Source organism: Salmo trutta, chromosome 40 (assembly GCF_901001165.1).
Source record: "Salmo trutta chromosome 40, fSalTru1.1, whole genome shotgun sequence".
Lineage (NCBI taxonomy): Eukaryota > Metazoa > Chordata > Actinopteri > Salmoniformes > Salmonidae > Salmo > Salmo trutta.
Genome location: NC_042996.1, coordinates 3965647 through 3990819, shown reverse-complemented (window position 1 = coordinate 3990819; position 25173 = coordinate 3965647). Strand labels below are relative to the sequence as shown.

The following is a 25173-nucleotide window of genomic DNA, read 5'->3' as shown; positions in this document are numbered from 1 at the left end:
AACAGTCAACCAGGTACACTTTAGGGACAGTCGACCAGGTACAGTCAACCAGGTACACCTCAGGTACAGTCAACCAGGTACACTTCAGGAACAGTCAACAAGGTACACTTCAGGAACAGTCAACCAGGTACACTTCAGGTATAGTTGACCAGGTACAGTCAACCAGGTACAGTCAACCAGGTACACTTCAGGAACAGTCAACCAGGTACACTTCAGGAACAGTCAACCAGGTACACTTCAGGAACAGTCATCCAGGTACCATTCAGGTAAAGTCAACCAGGTACACTACAGGTACAGTCAACCAGGTACACTTCAGGTACAGTCAACCAGGTACACTTCAAGTACAGTCAACCAGATACACTTCAAGTACAGTCAACCAGGTACACTTTAGGTACAGTCGACCAGGTACAGTCAACCAGGTATACTTCAGGTACAGTCAACCAGATACACTGCAGGAACAGTCAACCAGGTATACTTTAGGGACAGTCGACCAGGTACAGTCAACCAGGTACACTTCAGGTACAGTCAACCAGGTACACTTTAGGGACAGTCGACCAGGTACAGTCAGCCAGGTATACTTCAGGTACAGTCAACCAGATACACTGCAGGAACAGTCAACCAGGTACACTTTAGGGACAGTCGACCAGGTACAGTCAACCAGGTATACTTCAGGTACAGTCAACCAGATACACTGCAGGACCAGTCAACCAGGTACACTTTAGGGACAGTTGACCAGGTACAGTCAGCCAGGTACACCTCAGGTACAGTCAACCAGGTACACTTCAGGAACAGTCAACAAGGTACACTTCAGGAACAGTCAACCAGGTACACTTCAGGTATAGTTGACCAGGTACAGTCAACCAGGTACAGCCAACCAGGTACACTTCAGGTACAGTCGACCAGGTACAGTCATCCTGGCACACTTCAGGTACAGTCAACCAGGTACACTTCAGGTACAGTCAACCAGGTACACTTCAGGTACAGTCAACCAGGCACAGTCAACCAGGTACACTTCAAGTACAGTCAACCAGGTGCACTTCAAGTACAGTCAACCAGGTACACTTTTGGAACAGTCAACCAGGTACACTTCAGGAACAGTCAACCAGGTACACTTTATGTACAGTCGACCAGGTACAGTCAACAAGGTACACTTCAGGTACAGTCAACCAGGTACATTTCAGGAACAGTCAACCAGGTACAGTTGACCAGGTACAGTCAACCAGGTACACTTCAGATACAGTCAACCAGGTACACTTCAGGAACAGTCAACCAGGTACACTTCAGGAACAGTCAACTAGGTGAACTTCAGGTACAGTCAACCAGGTGAACTTCAGGTACAGTCAACCAGGTACACTTCAGGTACAGTCAACCAGGTACACTTCACCCTTACATTGCTATGTTTTTTAAGCCTATTGTGTGATGTGTTAACATACTGTACATCGTGTCTGTTAATCATAAAATGAACAGTTCAGCTTTTGACATATTTAAGGTGCGTGACCTCTGACCTGTGTGCCCTGAGGACCAATCACAGGGAAATAGGTGACAACCCGGAACAGGAAATCCTTGAGCTTGTCAAAGTTATTGGATCCGATGCTCCATGACTCATCCACCAGGAACACTATGTCTGCCTTCACCCTGCCACACACTGCAACACACACACACACACACACACACACACACACACACACACACACACACACACACACACACACACATACACACACACACACACACACACACACACACACACACACACACACACACACACACACACAGGAACGAGCGTGCAGGTGCGCACACACACAGACACAGGTCATGGTGACAGTGATATTGGTTGATAGCAGACATTATTATCGTCAGAAAGAACATTGCTAAAGGAACATCTTCAGTCTTAAGAACCAGTCTCTAATGGAAGTAAGTGCTGTTGTTCTTCAGTTTTAAGAAGCAGTCTCTGATGGAGGTAAGTGCTGTTATTCTTCAGTCTTAAGAAGCAGTCTCTAATGGAGGTAAGTGCTGTTATTCTTCAGTCTTAAAAAGCAGTCTCTAATGGAGGTAAGTGCTGTTATTCTGAGGGTCTGAAGAACCAGTCTCTAATGGAGGTAAGTGCTGTTATTCTTCAGTCTTAAGAAGCAGTCTCTAATGGAGGTAAGTGCTGTTATTCTGAGGGTCTGCATCATGCTGTTATTCTGAGGGTCTGTCAGTTTGCTCTGATTGTAATGCCTAACAGCCATTCATCTATATAGGTACTATAAATACTTCTGTTACCTGGCCCTGGTCCAACAGTTGTCTCTGTATCCAAAACCAATATGTTTCTGGTAGTGCTGGTAAGATGGCCGACGCTGGTGGTGGCTGCAGCTGTTTTGATAAAGGTGGTGGTGGCTGCAGCTGTTTTGACAACGGTGGTGCTTGGGGGTTTCTTGGCAATGCCGGCGGTGGTTTTGGAGGGGGCTTTGGTGACGGTGGAGCGGGTGTTGGCTTTGGTGGCTTTGGCTGCGTTGGGGTGGGAGGCGGTGAGGGTGTGAGGGGTGAGAGGGGAAGGAGTGGCGGGTAAAGACTGGACAGGCACCAGAAGACGGTCCTTGGCCACTGAAAGGAAATAGACAGTGTTTTAGATTCATATGCAGTAGTGTTGTGCTTGGACACATTTCACATGATATACTGTATACATTATTTATGACATTTTTATAGTCACATACACGGATAGGTGCAGTAAAATGTGTTGTTTTACAGGGTCAGCCATATTAGTACGGCACCCCTGGAGCAAATTAAGGTTAAGTGCCTTGCTCAAGGGCACATAGACAGATTTTTCCTCTTGTCAGCTCAGTTATTCCAACCGGCGACCTTTCGGTTACTGGCCCAACGCTCTAACCGCTAGCCTGTCCTACACCTACACCATAGTAATTACTGAGTAATAACTTATGTCATGACCTAGTAAGTACATGAACCAGCATTGGGTTTCCTGTATGATAGACGGTTTCCAGTGAAGTGTATAAAAATGTAATGGACAGCTCTCCAAACGTTGCATTTGTTACAGTTTAGGATAGCAGCACTCAGCTTAGGATAGCAGCACTCAACAATTGTTTTTGTTGTTGTCGTTTTTGAGTGAGCACGTTGTTCCAGTGAGCTGGAGCCATAACGTGAAGAGGTGTTAAGCTTTACCTATCCTGTGGTTCATAGAGGTGATGGGTCCCTCCACCTCTCCATACACAGGTCTGATGGTGAAGATGTAGGTCCTGCCATACAGCAGATCACTCAGCTTAAACATGGTGGCAGAAGGACCAAGCTTCTCCTTTTTGGTGTCCAACTCTGAAGAGAAAAAGTGTACCCATATGTGATAAAAAAAAATAATAAAATCTATTTAACCTTTAGCCAAGTCATTGTGAACAAATTGTCCTCTGGTTGGTCAGAGAGGTTGTAAAAAGCAACAAACACAAAGCAATTGTCATCACTCTAAAAAAACATACAATTCCAAGGGTAACTCAAGTTTCCCCATCACAATAACAGTTTGGAACAATTGAGAATTTACAGGACAAAATCACCATTTTCATCTTGAATTCACCCCTGCGGATTATATTTATTGTGCCTACATGATGATTTCTATTAATTATGGCCTCCAAACCCTTCACACTTAAAAAAAATGGGTAAGATGAAACCTAGCATAGTTCACGCTGATAAAATCTCCAGGAAGTAGTGACAGACTGGACAATTTGGTTCTGGGTGCTGAGATTTACCCCCCCCCCCGCCATGCTCACACAAAGCACAAAGTCATAACACTTACTGATGTCACTAACATAGGCCCCATTCCAATTGTATGACTGGCAGTTGAAGGCCATGTGGTGGAGCCCTTGGGTTCACCTATCCAGTCATGTCTAGTCAGTGACTACATGCGAAACGGGAGGGTCTCAGAAACTGAAGGCATTTTTAATAAAGATCTTGAGAAATACCATTTTTTCTGTGCTTTTACTTAAGGTGCTTTTAGCCATACTATTTATTTAATTTATACTATCTAATTTACGTATTTGTATTTATTCAAATGCATTAGTCTCTTAAGTCCACAGTTTTTTTAAATAATTGTTTTTGTCACGGACGTCGTAGTAAGCGGACCAAGGCGCAGCGGGTCGAGTGCTCATCTTAACTTTATTTGTGAACACTTAATAAACAAAACAACGAACTAACAGTCTTGCAGGCTAAATGCAGCAGTGCAAAGAACAACCTCCCACAATACCCATAACAAACATACTCCTAAATATAGGACCTTCAATCAGAGGCAACGATAACCAGCTGCCTCCAATTGAAGGCCCCAATCCCAATTACCTAAACATAGATCTAAATACCCTAGAACAGACATAGAACTAAACCAAAAACCCAGGAAATCAGAAATCAAACGCCCCTCTACATAAACACACACTCAAAACCATATAAAACAAATACCCCCTGCCACATCCTGACCAAACTATACTAACAAACACCCCCTGCCACGTCCTGACCAAACTATACTAACAAATACCCCCTGCCACGTCCTGACCAAACTATACTAACAAATACCCCCTGCCACGTCCTGACCAAACTATACTAACAAATACCCCCTGCCACGTCCTGACCAAACTATACTAACAAACACCCCCTGCCACGTCCTGACCAAACTATACTAACAAATACCCCCTGCCACGTCCTGACCAAACTATACTAACAAATACCCCCTGCCACGTCCTGACCAAACTATACTAACAAATACCCCCTGCCACGTCCTGACCAAACTATACTAACAAACACCCCCTGCCACGTCCTGACCAAACTATACTAACAAATACCCCCTGCCACGTCCTGACCAAACTATACTAACAAATACCCCCTGCCACGTCCTGACCAAACTATACTAACAAATACCCCCTGCCACGTCCTGACCAAACTATACTAACAAACACCCCCTGCCACGTCCTGACCAAACTATACTAACAAATACCCCCTGCCACGTCCTGACCAAACTATACTAACAAATACCCCCTGCCACGTCCTGACCAAACTATACTAACAAACACCCCCTGCCACGTCCTGACCAAACTATACTAACAAATACCCCCTGCCACGTCCTGACCAAACTATACTAACAAACACCCCCTGCCACGTCCTGACCAAACTATACTAACAAATACCCCCTGCCACATCCTGACCACTATACTAACAAATACCCCCTGCCACCGTCCTGCCCAAACTATCTAACAAATACCCCCTGCCACGTCCTGACCAAACTATACTAACAAATACCCCCTGCCCCGTCCTGACCAAACTATACTACAAATACCCCCTGCCACGTCCCTGACCAAACTATACTAACAATACCACCGCCTGCCACGTGCCTGACGAAACTTATAACTAACAAATACCCCCTGTACTTAACAAATACCCCCTGCCACGTCCTGACCAACTATACTAACAAATACCCCCTGCCACGTCCTGACCAAACATACGAACAATACCCCCCTGCCACGTGGCCTGACCAAATATACTAAAAACACCCACTGCCACGTCCTGACCAACCTATCTACAATACCCCCTGCCACAATTCCTGGACCAAACTAGACTAACAAATACCCCCACCTCCTGACCAAACTATACTAACAAATACCCCCTGCCACAGTCCTGACCAAACTATACTAACAACTACCCCCTGCCCGTCCTGACCAAACTATACTAACAAATACCCCCTGCCACGTCCTGACCAAACTATACTAACAATACCCCCTGCCACGTCCTGACCAAACTATACTAACAAATACCCCCTGCCACGTCCTGACCAAACTATACTAACAAATACCCCCTGCCACATCCTGACCAACACTATACTAAACAAATACCCCTGCCACGTCCTGACCAAACTATACTAACAAACACCCCTGCCACGTCCTGACCAAACTATACTAACCAATACCCCCTGCCACGTCCTGACCAAACTATACTAACAAATACCCCCTGCCACGTCCTGACCAAACTATACTAACAAATACCCCCTGCCACGTCCTGACCAAACTATACTAACAAAAACCCCTGCCACGTCCTGACCAAACTATACTAACAAATACCCCCTGCCACGTCCTGACCAAACTATACTAACAAATACCCCCTGCCACGTCCTGACCAAACTATACTAACAAATACCCCCTGCCACATCCTGACCAAACTATACTAACAAATACCCCCTGCCACGTCCTGACCAAACTATACTAACAAATACCCCCTGCCACGTCCTGACCAAACTATACTAACAAATACCCCCTGCCACGTCCTGACCAAACTATACTAACAAATACCCCCTGCCACGTCCTGACCAAACTATACTAACAAATACCCCCTGCCACGTCCTGACCAAACTATACTAACAAATACCCCCTGCCACGTCCTGACCAAACTATACTAACAAATACCCCCTGCCACGTCCTGACCAAACTATACTAACAAATACCCCCTGCCACGTCCTGACCAAACTATACTAACAAACACCCCCTGCCACGTCCTGACCAAACTATACTAACAAACACCCCCTGCCACATCCTGACCAAACTATACTAACAAATACCCCCTGCCACGTCCTGACCAAACTATACTAACAAACACCCCCTGCCACATCCTGACCAAACTATACTAACAAATACCCCCTGCCACGTCCTGACCAAACTATACTAACAAATACCCCCTGCCACGTCCTGACCAAACTATACTAACAAATACCCCCTGCCACGTCCTGACCAAACTATACTAACAAATACCCCCTGCCACGTCCTGACCAAACTATACTAACAAATACCCCCTGCCACATCCTGACCAAACTATACTAACAAATACCCCCTGCCACGTCCTGACCAAACTATACTAACAAACACCCCCTGCCACGTCCTGACCAAACTATACTAACAAATAACCCCTGCCACGTCCTGACCAAACTATACTAACAAATACCCCCTGCCACGTCCTGACCAAACTATACTAACAAATACCCCCTGCCACGTCCTGACCAAACTATACTAACAAATAACCCCTGCCACGTCCTGACCAAACTATACTAACAAATACCCCCTGCCACGTCCTGACCAAACTATACTAACAAATACCCCCTGCCACGTCCTGACCAAACTATACTAACAAATACCCCCTGCCACATCCTGACCAAACTATACTAACAAATACCCCCTGCCACATCCTGACCAAACTATACTAACAAATACCCCCTGCCACGTCCTGACCAAACTATACTAACAAACACCCCCTGCCACGTCCTGACCAAACTATACTAACAAATAACCCCTTTACTGGTCAGGACGTGACAGTTTTACTATTTTGATTTGCCACATTTGAAAACAGTGTTTTTTTAATCTTTCTCACCTTTTATAACTGTATTTGTTTAAGCATTTTGAATTGTATCCTCTGTAAGTAATGTGCTGTATAATTAGATTGATTGAGGAGGGAAAGCATTATTAAGGATTTTGAATGAGGCCATAGCCTGACGTGATCATCTGTGCTGGTGTCACAACCTGATGTGATTGGCTGTGCTGGTGTCACAGCCTGATGTGATTGGCTGTGCTGGTGTCACAGCCTGATGTGATTGGCTGTGCTGGTGTCACAACCTGATGTGATTGGCTGTGCTGGTGTCACAGCCTGATGTGATTGGCTGTGCTGGTGTCACAGCCTGATGTGATTGGCTGTGCTTTGACCTCTGACCTGAGATGTGCCTCCAGGAGAGCAGATACCCAGAAGCCCCGGCAACGCTGATCCAGTTGAGGGAGGTACTGCTGTCTGTTGTGTCCAGCGCTGCGAAACCATTCACTTTGGGCAGGTCCACTGGAACATAACACATCCAACACATCATTTAAGTGTTTGAGAATGGCTACATCGCAGTCAGACTGTGCAGACTCACTGATCTACAAATCACCTTGCATCTCAAATAACTTCCCTGTAGCTCAGTTGGTAGAGCATGGTGTTTGCAACACCAGGGTTGTGGGTTCGATTCCCACGGGGGGCCAGCACAGAAAAAAAAAAAAAATTATGAAATGTATGCATTCACTACTGTAAGTCACTCTGGATAAGAGTGTCTGCTAAATGACTAAAATGTAAAATGATTATCTGATCAAGATTATCGGTTCTGCTAGGTGGTGGTGCTAGGTGATTAGAGACGTGTGACAGGTCTACATTTTAGTCGTTTAGCAGTCACTCTTATCCAGAGGAATATCTGAGAGGTGTAGCCATAGTTCAGTACTCACAGGTGCGTGCAGTGACTAGGAACGGGCTCCCTTCTCGGCCCCCCACCATAGATGCCACCTGGATCTTATAGGCTGAGCTCTCCTGTAACTTAGGGATGGTGAAGGAGGTAGTGGAGGAAGAGACTAGCTGGGACTTCTCATCGCCACCTAGAGGCAGAGAGGTCAACATGCATGGGATATATATAGGTCGGGACAGCAGGATAGCCTACAGCTATTTCACAAGGATCTTTCCTTTATGCCTCACAGCCTCTCTCCTCACCTTGAAGAACTTAGGTCTGTGGGGAGGGAGGTGAGGGGATGCAAGGAAGCATGAAAGACGAATTGAGATAGAGCCTACTTTATAATTTTGAACATTATTATTTCACCTTTATTTAACCAGGTAGGCTAGTTGAGAACAAGTTCTCACTTACAACTGCGACCTGGCAAAGATAAAGCAAAGCAGTGCGACACAAACAACAACACAGAGTTTCACATCGAATAAACAAACTTAGTCAATAAAACAGTAGAAAAGTCTATATACAGTATGTGCAAATGAGGTAGGATAAGGGAGGTTAGGCAATAAATAGGCCATGGTAGCGAAGTAATTACAATATAGCAATTAAACACTGGAATGGTAGATGTGCAGAAGATGAATGTGCAAGTAGAGATACTGGGGTGCAAAGGAGCAAAATAAATTAAATAAACAACAGTATGGGGATGAGGTAGTTGGATGAGCTATTTACAGATGGGCTATGTACAGGTGAAGTGATCTGTGACCTGCTCTGCCGGCTGGTGCTTAAAGTTAGTGAGGGAGATATGAGTCTCCAGCTTCAGTGATGTTTGCAGTTCGTTCCAGTCATTGGCAGCAGAGAACTGGAAGGAAAGGCGGCCAAAGAAGGAATTGGCTTTGGTGAGATATACCTGCTGGAGCGCGGGCTACGGGTGGGTGCTGCTATGGTGACCAGTGAGCTGAGATAGGGCAGGGCTTTACCTAGCAAAGACTTATAGATGACCTGGAGCCAGTGGGTTTGGTGACTAATATGAAGTGAGGGCCAGCCAACGAAAGCATACAGGTCGCAGTGGTGGGTAGCATATGTGGCTTTGGTGGTGTGTGTTTGTGTGTCAACGTGTGTGTGTGTCCATACATGTGTGTGTTCCTCACCATGGAAGGGGCTCCAGGAGATCTTGTAGCCAGTGACCCCAGGTGTTCTCCTCCAGGTCAGTATGAAGGAGTTGACTCCGACATCCACCACCTTCACCTCCTTGACCGCCTGGATCAGCTCTGACTCTGTCACCGACGCTGATGGAACCACATCAACAATAGATGTAGGTTCATTTAAGATAAACAATAAATATGTGGTGAGCTTTCTGCCACAAAATGGCTGCCGCTACATGGATGCTATACATCGGTGCTGGATGAGGTGAGTTTCTGCCTTTCAATGTTGACCGCTTTGAGCATACCTTGAATACATATACAATCAATTATCATTATAAATGTTGTGACAATGTTCCTCATTCAACAGCCTGGATGGACTTCTTCAATGTAAATTAAGTACTTTCTGTTCAGAGTTTCTAACAGTAGAAAGAAACTCAGAATTATTAGATGATAACAACCATGCCAGGTAGCAGTGACACACACACACACACACACACACACACACACACACACACACACACACACACACACACACACACACACACACACACACACACACACACACACACACACACACACACACACACACACACAACAGTGGTTAAAACACAAGCCTCAAGTGTCAACAAAGGGAACCGCGGTTAAAATAGGAAGCTCAAAGTATACGGCCCGTCAATCAAACAAGGGCACCACCAGTCTACAAGGGTACAAGGGGCGTAACGTTCTACATCTCCCTACTTAATTACAATATCAGGACTTCCTCCACCGGGCTGTGGGTTTATGTAAATGGCCAGTGACTCAGTGTTACACTCCATATTTTCCGTATAATGTATTTACGAAAGTTCAATCAGTAAGGCTGGTCTGAATGGATCATCACTTTTCAATTACGCCTGTACTCGATTGAAATAACAGTGGTCTGTCTCGTTCAAATCACACATCTTAGAAATACAATATTCTTGGAAATACAGCGGTGGACTGTGAGGGCTTCCCATCCATAAGTGTGATTACATTACCGACAACAACGTCAACCACTGCTTACATGTGTTTCCATACATATGCGTTTGGATTCCCAGTATCCAATCAAAGAAATTGCTTGAAAAAAAATCTATGCCCCTTCCTTAAATGAGTTGTTTGTATACAGCACCTACCAAGCACATTGCTGTGACTGCAGACTCCACTGACGCCATAGGGGCAAATCCTAGCTTCCACTGGAGTGGAAAATTCACTCAGTCTCCCAATGACATCAACGCATGAATAAGTGAAAATGTCCAACACCCACCATCACCACTGTGGGAAGAAAATCATGCACAAGTTAGGATTTACCCCATACACTCTCTACAGGTACCTGTGAGCTGTGAGAGGGAGATTTCTGGCCCTTCTGTGTTGCCGTAGACAGCGTGGATGCTAACTATGTAGACTGTCTCTGGGTTGAGGCCCTGAATGCGGTGGAACAGAACGCTGCGGTCCAAATACTGGGACTGGGGAGTGTTGCCATCTGTGTAACACAGCAAATTAGAAGACTCAGGCACGCACACACGTTTACACACACACACGTGTACACACACACCACACATGTGTTCACACACACACACACACACTGCAAGTTCACAGGCTACATTAATCTTTGCAATTGGGATAAGGTTATATTTAGGATTTGGAACAAGAAGCCCACTACAGTACCGATGTTCCAGGTGAGTTTGTACTCGGTGGACCCCACGACGGGACTCCACTCCACGTCGATGGAGGAACTGGTGTAGGAAGTCACTTGGAAGTTAGACACATATCCCAAAGGAGCTAGCGGAGAGAGAAGAGGGGATACAAGGCAACATGACGAAGACGCAGGGAGTCAGGAAGCAGGTGCAGTCGTTGAGTTTAATCAGAACGAACATAGAGAGAAAACAAAATCAGGAGCGGCGTCTGAACATGACAACACAAAACAATACTGCATGATGGGTGATATGACCGAGTGCTAGATAAAGGGGAAGTCGTCAGGGTAGTGATGAAAATACACTTCACTAGGAAAGAGGACGCGTTGGACTCACAGGTGCGGAAGGTAGCTGAGACGCCGGGTCCCACCAGCGATCCAAACAGGACGTAAAGAGACAGGACATACTCTGTGTCATGGACCACGTTCTTCAGAAGGTGCTCTGTGGTGGAGCCGTTCAGAGCCAGCTGCCTAGGACGGTCCCGACCCATAAACTCTGGAGGAATAACACACACATAACAATGGAGTAGGTGGAGGGTTAGGGCCTGAGCCCTGATCTAAGGTCAGTTTAGTTTTAGCCCATAATGATAATCACCTGCTATTGGAGGCCAACTCCTTTGGACCAATGGAGTTTTCACTTGAGTTGTGTCTGATGATTTGCAAAATGGTTCACTATGTAGCTTAAATTAAATTAGTTAATTAGCAATTAGGTCTCTCTTTGTACTCAACTTAATGAATCCCTTAACGACCATTCCATTCAATTTGTCCCTTTCACATTGCTTTATAGCTCATTACAGGCCAATCAAATAATCGAAAGCAAGTCATTCTACAGACATTGGGATTGTTTGATGATACCTTTCGTTTCCAAGCGTAGCTCTGTTGATATTAAAAGCATCCCGAGTTATTTAAAAAAGGCAACCAGTCGTGAGGGCAATGAGAAGAGGATGCGTGAACAAAAACCTAAACCCCCAAATAACTCTCATCATCATCTCCACATGAAAGGAGAAGGCACCCTACTATCCCTCCTCCATCTTTTCATCTGGCTTGATCAATCCCTTTTCTCTCACTTTCAGACACACACACTCCTTTATTCACACATTCCCCCCTTTCCTGTCATCCCCATATGAACATCATCAGAAGCCTGTCCTCTGATTAAAACAACCCACGTATCCCTCCATCTCTCCTTTTATTTTCCTGTTTTCTGAGGGGGTGGCCATGATGCCAGCTTGTCACATGGAAATGACGCTCGTACTACCGAGTGACATGGTGGGGAGCCCAGTCCTGGCATTTCAAAGGATCTGTGTCGTGTCACCACAGGGACGCTCAGAGGGGTGACATCAAATACACCCCCCCACCTTCTTTTTATCCATAAGCCCGCTGCAGAATCTTCCTCCAATCATGTTCTATGTTCTAGTGATGCTGATTTTGATAGACACGGTGAGACAGAGGGGTGGTAGGTAGGTACACAGAGTTGGGGAGACTCTGAACATCGTCAGAAATACATCATGCATGAGAGAGAAAAAAGGAGAGAGAAAGAAAGAGGGGAGAGAAAGGAAGAGGGGAGAGAAAGGAAGAGGGGAGAGAAAGGAAGAGGGGAGAGAAAGGAAGAGGGGAGAGAAAGGAAGAGGGGAGAGAAAGGAAGAGGGGAGAGAAAGGAAGAGGGGAGAGAAAGAAAGAGGGGAGAGAAAGGAAGAGGGGAGAGAAAGGAAGAGGGGAGAGAAAGGAAGAGGGGAGAGAGAGAAAGAGGGGAGAGAAAGGAAGAGGGGAGAGAAAGGAAGAGGGGAGAGAAAGGAAGAGGGGAGAGAAAGGAAGAGGGGAGAGAAAGGAAGAGGGGAGAGAAAGGAAGAGGGGAGAGAAAGGAAGAGGGGAGAGAAAGGAAGAGGGGAGAGAAAGGATGACAAGAGGAAGAGATGCCCAAAGGCAGGACAGGACAGAGTACGATAGAAAGAGAGGAAGAGAGAGAGTAAAAAGAGAGAGAGAGAGAGGAGAGGGGTTGGGGGGAGGGTTGGAGAGAGAAAGAGAGAGATAGAGGTCCTGTCAAGAAAGAACCTCTAGCCCCTAGCTCCATACACACTTCTGGAGATCTGAGAGGATTGGACAGGGATAAGCAATATGGTAAAACATTCCACCTAGCCTATCAAATCAAATCCCCTCAGATCTCCACAAGTGTCTAGGGGGTAGGGGGGTTGTTTTTGGGAAGGGCTTTGGTTTGTATTGTGCAAGTGCATTGTGTAGAGGTGAGAGGTCACCTGGAGTGGGCCCCCAGGCTAGTCTGTAGCCGGTGGCCCCAGGGACAGAGTTCCAGGAGACCATGGCACTGTTGGTGCTCACTGCCGATGCCTTCAGAGTCTGGACTGCACTGCTCTCCACTGGCACAGGGAGACGGGAGAGAGGGGAGAGAGAGAGGGGAGAGAATTTATCTATCATTATGGATAGAATATTAGTCATTGAACAGCTGCATGATGAAGGGAGATGGCCTCGGCCGGCACACTGCTAAGGCTCTGGTAGAAAGAACTGTATTATGAAGCTAAAATGAGTGTCATTTAGGACACAACCATAATGTTAAAAAGTTGACTCATCCTGTACATAGCCCCAGTTTCCATGGTAACTCACGTGTCTTGGCTGGGGTAGAGGTGACAGGGCCCTCGATGTCCACAAAGATGGGGTTGATGGTGATGGCATACTCAGTGCCTGGGTGGAGGCCCTGGATCATGTAGAAGTTAAAGGTCTCCCCCAGGTTCACGTTCTCTCTATGGCCATCTGGAGGTGAAGGAGGGGAGGAGGGTGGGTTAGTTGTGATCGTGCCTTCGTAAAGTACTCAGACCACTTGAATTTTTCTACATTTTGTTACGTTACAGCCTTTTTCTAAAATGGATTAAATAACAAATATTCCTCAGCAACCTATACACAATACCCCATTACGACAGTGAAAAAAAATGTGATTGAAATTTCTGCAAATTTATTAAAAGTAAAAAACAGAAATACCTTATTTACATAAGTATTCAGACCCTTTGCAATGAGACTCAAAATTGAGCTCAGGTGCATCCTGTTTCCATTGATCATCCTTGAGATGTTTCTACAACTTGATTGGAGTCCACCTTTGGTAAATACAATTGATTGGACATGATTTGCAAAGGCACACACCTGTCTATATAAGGTCCCACAGATGACAGTGCATGTCAGAGCAAAAACCAAGCCATGAGGTCAAATTAATTGTCTGTAGAGCTCCGAGACAGGATTGTGTTGAGGCACAGATCTCGGGAAGGGTACCAACATTTTTCTGCAGCATTGAAGGTCCCCAAGACCACAGTGCCCTCCATCATTCTTAAATGGAAGAAGTTTGAAACCACCAAGACTCTTCCTAGAGCTGGCCGCCTGGCCAAACTGAGCAATTGGGAGAGAAGGACCTTGGCTAGGGAGGTTACCAAGAACCAGATGGTCAACTCTGGCAGAGCTCTAGAGTTCCTCTGTGGAGATGGGAGAACCTTCCAGAAGGACAACCATCTCTGCAGCACTCTACCAATCAGGCCTTTATTGTAGAGAGGCCAGATGGAAGCCACTCCTCGGTAAAAGGCACATGACACCCCGCTTGTAGTTTGCCAAAAGGCAGCTAAAGACACTCAGAACATGAGAAACAAGATTCTCTGGTCTGATGAAACCAATATTGAACTCTTTGGCCTGAATGCCAAGCGTCATGTTTGGAGGAAACCTGGCACCATCCCTACGGTGAAGCATGGTGGTGGCAGCATCATGCTGTGGGGATGTTTTTCAGCGGCAGGGAATGGAGAATAGTCAGGATCGAGGCAAAGATGAACAGAGCAAAGTACAGAAAGATCCTTGATGAAAACCTTCTCCAAGGCACTCAGAACCTCAGACTGGGGCGAAGGTTCACCTTCCAACAGGACAACAACCCTAAGCACACAGCCAAGACAATGCAGGAGTGGCTTTGGGACAAGTCTATGAATGTCCTTGAGTGGGAAGAAGTCCCCAAATACAGGTGTGCCAAGTTTGTAGCGTCATACCCAAGATGACTCAAGCCTGTAGTCACTTCCTAAAGGTGCTTCAACAAAGTACTGAGTAAAGGGTATGAATACTTATGTAAATGTGAACCTGTTTTTGCTTTGTTATTATGGGGGATTGTGTGTAGATTGATGAGAATAAGGCTGTAATGTAACAAAATGTGGAAAAAGTCAAGGGGTCTGAATTCTTTCCGAAGGCACCGTATACTCTGTATGCAGCCTGTATGTTGTATGGTGATTTCAAACACACTGTGTCTGAGTGGTCAGTGTGTGTTCAGTGTGTCTTCTGGGTGATCTTGGTAACACACTGCTAATAGGGTCCCAGTACCTGAGGAGGACCAGGTGAGGCGATACCCCGTGGCCCCCTTCACTGAGCCCCAGCGGGCCTGGACGGTGTCTGTGGTGGCGTTTTGGACCAGGAGCTGCTGCACTGGCACCAGTTTCACTGCAGAATGGAAACACGCACAAACCCACACATATATACACACACACACACACACAGACACACACACACACACACACACACACACACACACACACACACACACACACACACACACACACACACACACACACACACACACACACACACACACACACACAGAGTCTCAGTTAGGGGAGGAACACTAATGAATACCTTTTCTTTAATATTTACCTAAATTATACAAATGTAATTTGATGGAGAACAGAAACTGCATCACACACAGATAGTGAAATACATGACCACAGCCTGGAAGTCTGATCAACGTGTTGGGAGAAGCTACACTGCCACTTAGTGGACAATCATAACAACTTATTACATAGTCAGAAAGGTGTGAAAAAGGGCACTAAGCTTCTATTGAAATATATATTTCATAACCAATTGACTTAGATTATATTTTCAAGATCACTTTCAAAGACAATGGAAGCATCCTGATTCTCCACCATTTTCTAGAAGTGTTCCACAACTTGTAAACTCCCACTCATTGATTTCAAAGCATAGGATTGGTTTTAGGCAGGTAGACTAGCGGTTACGAGTGTTGGGCCAGTAACCAAAAGGTCACTGGTTTCGAATCCCGAGGCGACTAAGTGAAATACATCTGTCTGTGCCCTTGAGCAAGGCACTTAACCCTAATAGCTCCTGTAAGTCTCTCTGGATAAGAGCATCTGCTAAATGACTACAATTTCAAATTCTAGCTGTTGGTCGACACATTCAGCAGGGTCACTTACGTGTTTTGCCGACGATCGAGACAGGTTGGCTGGGGCCCTGGGGGTAGATAGCAAAGATACTGACGGTGTACTTCTTATCCTCCTCCAAGCTGTCAATCACATGGGAGGAGGTGTCGCCGCGCAGCACCTGCTCATAGGTCAACCCTGGCCGGTCGGCTGCATGGGGTCAGGACACAACTCATCTTTCATGGACAGACTACTTCAACATAAACCATATTACGCTGGATTTTACTTCTGGGTTTACAGAGTTTAGGACAAAATAGGTTACATTCTGTACCAAGAGAGATAACTACCTTCAATAAACACAATTATAAATTCTGTAACAGGTACTACATTTGTTGTAAGTCCACAAGAGAATGGGAGCCATGATGTCAAGTAAAGGGATAAGTACAAAATATGTATCCCTGTCTAATTCTGTAGCCTTCGCAGCGTCAAAGTTGTTTTGACACCGCAAAAGACGGGGTAATCAAAGACATGATATCTAGTAGAGAAAATGTGAAGGGGTTACAATGAGATACAGTGCCATCGGAAAGTATTCAGACCCCTTGACTTTTTCCACATTTTGTTACCTTACAGATTTATTCTAAAATGTATTACAATGTTTTTTTCCCCGCATCAATCTACACACAATACCCCATAATGACAAAGCAAAAACAGGTTTTTAGAAATGTTTGCTAATTTATTAAAAATACAAATACAAAATATCACATTTACATAACTATTCAGATCCTTTACTCAGTACTTTGTTGAAGTACCTTTGGCAGTGATTACAGCATTGAGTCTTCTTGGATATGAAGCTACAAGCTTGGCACACCTGTATTTGGGGAGTTCCTTCCATTCTTCTCTGCAGATCCTCTCAAGCTCAGTCAGGTTGGATGAGGAGCGTTGCTGCACAGCTATTTTCAGGTCTCTCCAGAGATGTTCAATTGGGTTCAAGTCCAGGCTTTGGCTCGGCCACTCAAGGACATTCAGAGACTTGTCCCGAAGCCACTCCTGCGTTGTCTTGGCTGTGTGCTTAGGGTCGTTGTCCTGTTTGAAGGTGAACGTTCGCCCCCAGTCTGAGGTCCTGAGCGCTCTGGAGCAGGTTTTCATCAAGGATCTCTCGTTACTTTGCTCCATTCATCTTTTCCTGATGCCTGACTAGTCTCCCAGTCCCTGCCGCTGAAAAACATCTCCGCAGCATGATGCTGCCACCATCATGCTTCACCAATCATGTTGTAGAAACATCTCAAGGACGATCAATGGAAACAGGATGAACCTGAGCTCAATTTCGAGTCTCATAGAAAAGGGTCTGCAAAATGATGTAGATAAGGTATTTCTGTTTTTTTATTTTTAATACATTTGCAAACATGTCTAAAAACGCGTTTTCGCTTTGTCATTATGGGGTATTGTGTGTAGATTGCTGAGGATTTTTTTAACATTTAATGTACATATTTTAGAATAGGGCTGTAACGTAACAAAATGTGGAAAAAGTCAAGGGGTCTGAGTGCTTTCCGAAGGCACTGTATGTATACCCTTTTCAACTTCTGTACCTGGTGTCAAAGTTGTTGTAAAACCTCAAGAGACCTGTATGATATGAAGCCTTAAACCGAAAGAACTATGGTGATACCAGACCTGGGTTCAAATACTCAAATCATGTAAAATACCTTAGCTGTGGTTGATTAAGGTTGTCTACTGCAAAGGACCAATAGAACAGTCCCAAAAGTACAAACTTCTGCTGCCTGGCACTCTTGACGGGCTAAAGCAAACGCTACAAGTATTTGAAAGATATATTGCTTGAACCCAGGTCTGGATCAGACTAATGATGTGGTGTAATGTCAATACAGGAGTCAACTCACATCTGGGGATGAATATCTTGTACCCCTCGAGCTTCCCTAGAGGTGGTGTCCATGCCAACCTCAGAGAGAAGAGGCCCTCCTCCATCACACGGAAGTTTGAGACAGGAGGCACCGGGGCTAAGGCAGAGGAAGGAAAACATGTTGGAATGTTGAGTACATTTGAAATTGCATGTGTATATGCAAAATCCCTGGTTGTATATGAGCACAGGTATGTGATGTGTACGTTTCAGTGTGTGTGAATGTCTGAATGACGATTAAGTATACATGTGGAACTATATTTACAATACTACTGTATGTGTGAGTGTGTTCAGCTGGTGTTTGTTTGTGTATATGTATATCTATATTTACCTGTGTGAGCTACTGTGTGTGCGCACGCTCCTGTGTTAGCGTGGGTGCATGTCTATGTGTGTGGGATTGTTGATGTTAGTGCCTCTGTAACCCACGTGTCTGTGTAATGAGGGTGGCAGAGTCTCCAATGAGGCCAGGGTAGATGGCGTAGACAGTCAGAGAGTACTCTGTCTTAGGAGTCAGCTCTGTCACGAGAGATGTCCTCTCATCACCTTTCAGATCAGTCTGATACGACACACACAGGACAGGGAGAGAGAGAGGAACAGGGAGCGGGACAAGGAGAGGGACAGGGAGAGGGACAGGGAGAAGGATAGGGAGAGGGAGTAGGAGAGAGAGAGGGACAGGGAGAATGATAGGGAGAAGAAGAGGGAGTAGGAGAGAGAGAGAGGGACAGGGAGAAGGACAGGGCCAGGGAGAGGGACAGGGAGAGGGAGAGAAAGAGGGAGCGGAACAAGGAGAGGGACAGGGACAGGGAGAAGCATAGGGAGAGGAAGCAGGAGAGAGAGAGGGACAGGGAGAGGAACAGAGAGAAGGACATGGACAGGAAGTAGGACAAGGAAAGGGAGCGGTTAGAGAGAGAGGGACAGGGAGAGGGACAAGGAAAAGGACAGGGAGAAGGACAGGGACAAGGAGCGGGAGAGAGAGGGACAGGGAGAGGGACAGGGACCGGGAGAGTGAATGGGTCAGGGACAGGGACAGAGACAGGGACAGGGAGAGAGGGAGAGGTTTGAGTGAAATGGGTAAGGGTGTTTGTGGGGATGGTTTTGTGTGGGTGTGTGCTCGCGCATGTGTATCATCACTAGAATCACTCTACTCTGTAATCATTCTACACTCAGTGTATCATCACTCAGTGTATCATCACTAGAATCACTCTACTCTGTAATCATTCTACACCAGTATTTCACCACTCAGTGTATCATCACTAGAATCACTCTACTCTGTAATCATTCTACACCAGTATTTCACCACTCAGTGTATCATCACTAGAATCACTCTACTCTGTAATCATTCTACACCAGTATTTCACCACTCAGTGTATCATCACTAGAATCACTCTACTCTGTAATCATTCTACACCAGTATTTCACCACTCAGTGTATCATCACTCAGTGTATCATCACTAGAATCACTCTACTCTGTAATCATTCTACACCAGTATTTCACCACTCAGTGTATCATCACTAGAATCACTCTACTCTGTAATCATTCTACACCAGTATTTCACCACTCAGTGTATCATCACTAGAATCACTCTACTCTGTAATCATTCTACACCAGTATTTCACCACTCAGTGTATCATCACTCAGTGTATCATCACTAGAATCACTCTACTCTGTAATCATTCTACACCAGTATTTCACCACTCAGTGTATCATCACTAGAATCACTCTACTCTGTAATCATTCTACACCAGTATTTCACCACTCAGTGTATCATCACTAGAATCACTCTACTCTGTAATCATTCTACACCAGTATTTCACCACTCAGTGTATCATCACTAGAATCACTCTACTCTGTAATCATTCTACACCAGTCTTTCACTACTCAGTGTATCATCACTAGAATCACTCTACTCTGTAATCATTCTACACCAGTCTTTCACTACTCAGTGTATCATCACTAGAATCACTCTACTCTGTAATCATTCTACACCAGTATTTCACCACTCAGTGTATCATCACTCAGTGTATCATCACTAGAATCACTCTACTCTGTAATCATTCTACACCAGTATTTCACCACTCAGTGTATCATCACTAGAATCACTCTACTCTGTAATCATTCTACACCAGTATTTCACCACTCAGTGTATCATCACTAGAATCACTCTACTCTGTAATCATTCTACACCAGTCTTTCACTACTCAGTGTATCATCACTAGAATCACTCTACTCTGTAATCATTCTACACCAGTCTTTCACTACTCAGTGTATCATCACTAGAATCACTCTAATCTGTAATCATTCTACACCAGTATTTCACCACTCAGTGTATCATCACTAGAATCACTCTACTCTGTAATCATTCTACACCAGTCTTTCACTACTCAGTGTATCATCACTAGAATCACTCTACTCTGTAATCATTCTACACCAGTCTTTCACTACTCAGTGTATCATCACTAGAATCACTCTAATCTGTAATCATTCTACACCAGTATTTCACCACTCAGTGTATCATCACTAGAATCACTCTACTCTGTAATCATTCTACACCAGTATTTCACCACTCAGTGTATCATCACTAGAATCACTCTACTCTGTAATCATTCTACACCAGTATTTCACCAATCAGTCAGCCGTGGCACATATTTGTTCTTTCCCAGCACCAGCACACCTGATTCAACTATACAAGGGCTTGATAATTAACGGACTAGTGGAATCAGGTGAAGTAGATCTGATGTGTGCAACAGTTGTAGGGTGGTAGGTAGCCTAGCGGTTAGAGCGTTGGGACATCAACCGAAAGGTTGTTGGTTCGAATACTGTAGCAGTCAAGGTGAAGAACCTGTTCAATGTTCCCTTGAGCAAGGCACTTATCCCTAATTTGCTCCAGGGCCCCGTACTACTATGACTGACCCTGTAAAATAACACATTTCACTGCCTCTATCCAGTGTATGTGACAATAAAACACATTTTTTGTAATGTTAGGGTTAGAGAACACTTTTCTATTCCACAGTACATCTCATACCTATTGCATCCATCCTCTCCTCTGTGACGTCACCACCCAACACACAAGTTATGTAATGCCTGCATAGCTTGATTGTCCCTGCAGGAATGGTTCTGTTAGAGAATACTAAAGTATCTTTCTCCAGAGTTCTACAGCAGTGTCATAGCAAGGACACGCAAACAACCCGCTCTGCGAATCCAGTGCTGTGCCCCGTGGCTCTGGCAAGGCTGTAGAAAATCACTGAGAGAATACACACAATGGGGAAAGATTCCATGCCTGCGAGACAAAGACAAAACATGCACGTACGTGCGCACACACACACACACACCCACCAAACTATCCAAAACAAAGACTAAGAATATGAGTTTCACAATATTGTTCAGAAGAAAGTGTCAGCAAATGTACTGTACACATGGACAAAAACTGAACACACACACGCACTCCAACAAATAGTGTAGTGTACAGTACAGTACAGTACAGTACAGTACAGTACAGTACAGTACAGTACATTACATTACATTGTAAAGCTCAAGGTCATTGTGAAATTGCTTTCTGATTTTCTCTCATTGCATACTAGCTACACCCACACACCCACACACACACACACACACACACACACACACACACACACACACACACACACACACACACACACACACACACCTCTATCTAGCAGTATCCTGCTGTGGTCAGTCTCTGTGTCTGTACTCAGCACCATCTGGTCCTGGGCCCAATATCCTGTCACCTCTCACATCCCATCCCCCTGCCACCTTACCCACCTTCCACCCCCCACCACCCCCCCCCCCCACCCCCCACCCCCCTACCAGGTTCACCTATCTCAGCTCCCTCAGTACCCTCCCAACAACATTTTGAGTCAATTCAGTTTCCAATTCAGAAAGTGTTTTCAATTCAATTCCTGCTTCAATTCAATTCCAGGCACTTTACCCAGGTGGTTTGACTCCTAATATCCTATTTCAGCCCATCGTCTGAAATGGCATTCAGCATTTAGCCCCCGTTATTACCACAACACCTCAATCTCTAAACACCCCCCCCCCTTCACCTGTGTCTGCAGGCTGGGCAGCAGCTGTCCCTTGGGGCTGAGGGGGGTGACCAGGAGGCGATAGCCGGTGACGTCCCCCGTGGCCTGGCTCCAGGTCAGCCTCAGACTACTGTAGGCTAGCTCACTCACCTGGAGGTCCCGGGGACCCACCACACGCTCATCCACTGGGGAGGGAGATAGAAGGATGGGTGGGAGGAAAGATGGGGGAGAGGAGAGAGAGAAGGATGGGGTGAGGGAGGGGAGATAGAAGGATGGGTGGGGGGAAAGATGGGGAGAGGAGAGAGGAGAGAGAAGGATGGGGTGAGAGAGGGGAGATAGAAGGATGGGTGGGGGGGGGAAAGATGGGGGAGAGGAGAGAGAGAAGGATGGGGTGAGGGAGGGGAGATAGAAGGATGGGTGGGGGGAAAGATGGGGAGAGGAGAGAGGAGAGAGAAGGATGGGGTGAGGGAGGGGAGATAGAAGGATGGGTGGGGGGGGAAAGATGGGGGAGAGGAGAGAGAGAAGGATGGGGTGAGGGAGGGGAGATAGAAGGATGGGTGGGGGAAAGATGGGGGAGAGGACAGAGTGAAGGATGGGGTGAGTGAGGGGAGATAGAAGGATGGGTGGGGGGAAAGATGGGGAGAGGAGAGAGAGAAGGATGGGAAGGAGAGGTGGATGGAGAGAAACGGGCGTGATGAATAAGAAGAGAAAGATGGAGGATGGAGGTGGAGAAAAAGACAGCAAGAGAGAAGGAGAGGGAGAGAAAGACAGAGAGAAGGATGGATGGATAGAGAAAGACAGAGAGAGAAGGATGGATGGAGGAGGAGAGAGAAGGAGGGAGGGGGGAGAGAATGACAGAGAAGGATGGACGGAGAGAGAAAGAAAGAGAGAGAAAGATGGAGGGGGAGAGAGAAGGATGGAGGGGGAGAGAGAAGGAGGAAGGGGGGAGAGAAAGACAGAGAGAGAAGGATGGAAGGGGAGAGAAAGACAGGGAGAAAAGGATGGAGGGAGAGAGAAACAGAGATCGAAAAATAAAGGGGTTAAAACATAAAGAGCATATAAAGTACAAACCAGACACCACTAAACAAAATAACATGTTTAAATCTATACGCATATACAATAACCATGGGCAGTACAGCTGACATCTAGCCACACTACACAAAGATACCTCCATAGCAGAACATCTCTGGGCATTCTCAGGAGTAGGTACTTCGAAGTTGCCCTCAACCGCTGATAAAGGATCAGATTCTTTTCACTCCTGTAATGGTTAGGGTTACGATTGGAGGTGAGCAATCTGATCCTGGATCAGTGGTTGGAACTAATTCTCACCGGCCGGGGTGTGTTTGACGGGGCGTGGGGGTTCAGAGGCGGTGAAGCAGATTCTTCGGGACAGTTTGGGCAGGAGAGCATCCAGGAGAGAGAAGTCAGCGGCTAGCATCAGGTGTTCCTCGTGGGGCTCAGTCACAATCCTGCGCAGCTCTGATTCGTCGGCTCCTCTCACCCCTAGGAGAAGCATTTTTATTTTTTATTTATTTAACCTTTATTTAACTAGGCAAAGAACAAGAGAGAGAAGGGGGAGAGAAAGACAGAGAGAGAAGGATGGAGGGAGAGAGAGAGAAAGAAGGATGGACTGCCTTGTTCAGGGGCAGTACAACAGATTTTTACCTTGTCAGCTCGGGGATTCGATCCAGCAACCTTTCGGTTACTGGTCCAACGCTCTAACCACTAGGCTTCCCTCCTTACAAAAGCTAGAATTGACATAGTTGTAAAAATGATTTTTTTCAGTACATCCAATATGGCACCACAATAGCATTCAGCAATGCAAAAAACAATATCTGTTTTCAGAACTACTAGAGAGTTGATCCATTCTGTCCTAGTTGCTCCTGTCTAGTATAGCTATCTATTCATTTTGTTCATTAGTTAGCATTGATCTATCATAGCGTCCATTTGTCATGACAAAGTACTGTACAGGGCATTACGGGAATCTTGTTCCATTCCAAATGCTATTAGAGACACACAATGTTGTGTTAACTGCTCATACTATTAGAGAGACACAATGTTGTGTTAACTGCTCATACTATTAGAGACACAATGTTGTGTTAACTGCTCATACTATTAGAGAGACACAATGTTGTGTTAACTGCTCATACTATTAGAGAGACACAATGTTGTGTTAACTGCTCATACTATTAGAGAGACACAATGTTGTGTTAACTGCTCATACTATTAGAGAGATACAATGTTGTGTTAACTGCTCATACTATCAGAGAGACACACAATGTTGTGTTAACTGCTCATACTATCAGAGAGACACAATGTTGTGTTAACTGCTCATACTATCAGAGAGACACAATGTTGTGTTAACTGCTCATACTATTAGAGAGACACAATGTTGTGTTAACTGCTCATACTATTAGAGAGACACAATGTTGTGTTAACTGCTCATACTATTAGAGAGACACAATGTTGTGTTAACTGCTCATACTATTAGAGACACAATGTTGTGTTAACTGCTCATACTATTAGAGAGACACAATGTTGTGTTAACTGCTCATACTATTAGAGAGACACAATGTTGTGTTAACTGCTCATACTATTAGAGAGACACAATGTTGTGTTAACTGCTCATACTATTAGAGAGACACAATGTTGTGTTAACTGCTCATACTATTAGAGACACAATGTTGTGTTAACTGCTCATACTATTAGAGACACAATGTTGTGTTAACTGCTCATACTATTAGAGACACAATGTTGTGTTAACTGCTCATACTATTAGAGAGACACAATGTTATGTTAACTGCTCATACTATTAGAGACACAATGTTGTGTTAACTGCTCATACTATTAGAGACACAATGTTGTGTTAACTGCTCATACTATTAGAGACACAATGTTGTGTTAACTGCTCATACTATTAGAGACACAATGTTGTGTTAACTGCTCATACTATTAGA

The 25173-nt window shown here is 45.3% G+C and overlaps 1 protein-coding gene across 3 annotated transcripts in view; it reads right to left on the bottom strand.

Moving 5' to 3' along the window:
- col7a1l (collagen type VII alpha 1-like) overlaps positions 1 to 25173 on the bottom strand; it is a 93925-nt gene that overhangs the window by 50742 nt on the left and 18010 nt on the right. For all 3 annotated transcript variants that reach the window (XR_003873029.1, XR_003873028.1, XM_029741958.1), the window contains exons 6-22: positions 23546 to 23719; positions 22238 to 22401; positions 18602 to 18731; positions 18159 to 18275; positions 16321 to 16476; positions 15440 to 15556; positions 13706 to 13852; positions 13342 to 13461; positions 11430 to 11588; positions 11068 to 11181; positions 10733 to 10882; positions 9394 to 9531; positions 8253 to 8399; positions 7714 to 7833; positions 3160 to 3306; positions 2266 to 2586; positions 1506 to 1645 (exon numbers count right to left, since the gene is read on the bottom strand). Coding sequence is in view for 1 of the 3 variants with exons in the window: in XM_029741958.1 (XP_029597818.1) it covers positions 1506 to 1645; positions 2266 to 2586; positions 3160 to 3306; positions 7714 to 7833; positions 8253 to 8399; positions 9394 to 9531; positions 10733 to 10882; positions 11068 to 11181; positions 11430 to 11588; positions 13342 to 13461; positions 13706 to 13852; positions 15440 to 15556; positions 16321 to 16476; positions 18159 to 18275; positions 18602 to 18731; positions 22238 to 22401; positions 23546 to 23719 (2561 nt within the window). In the remaining 2 variants the exon portion in view is untranslated. The remainder of the gene's footprint in view (positions 1 to 1505; positions 1646 to 2265; positions 2587 to 3159; positions 3307 to 7713; positions 7834 to 8252; positions 8400 to 9393; positions 9532 to 10732; positions 10883 to 11067; positions 11182 to 11429; positions 11589 to 13341; positions 13462 to 13705; positions 13853 to 15439; positions 15557 to 16320; positions 16477 to 18158; positions 18276 to 18601; positions 18732 to 22237; positions 22402 to 23545; positions 23720 to 25173) is intronic.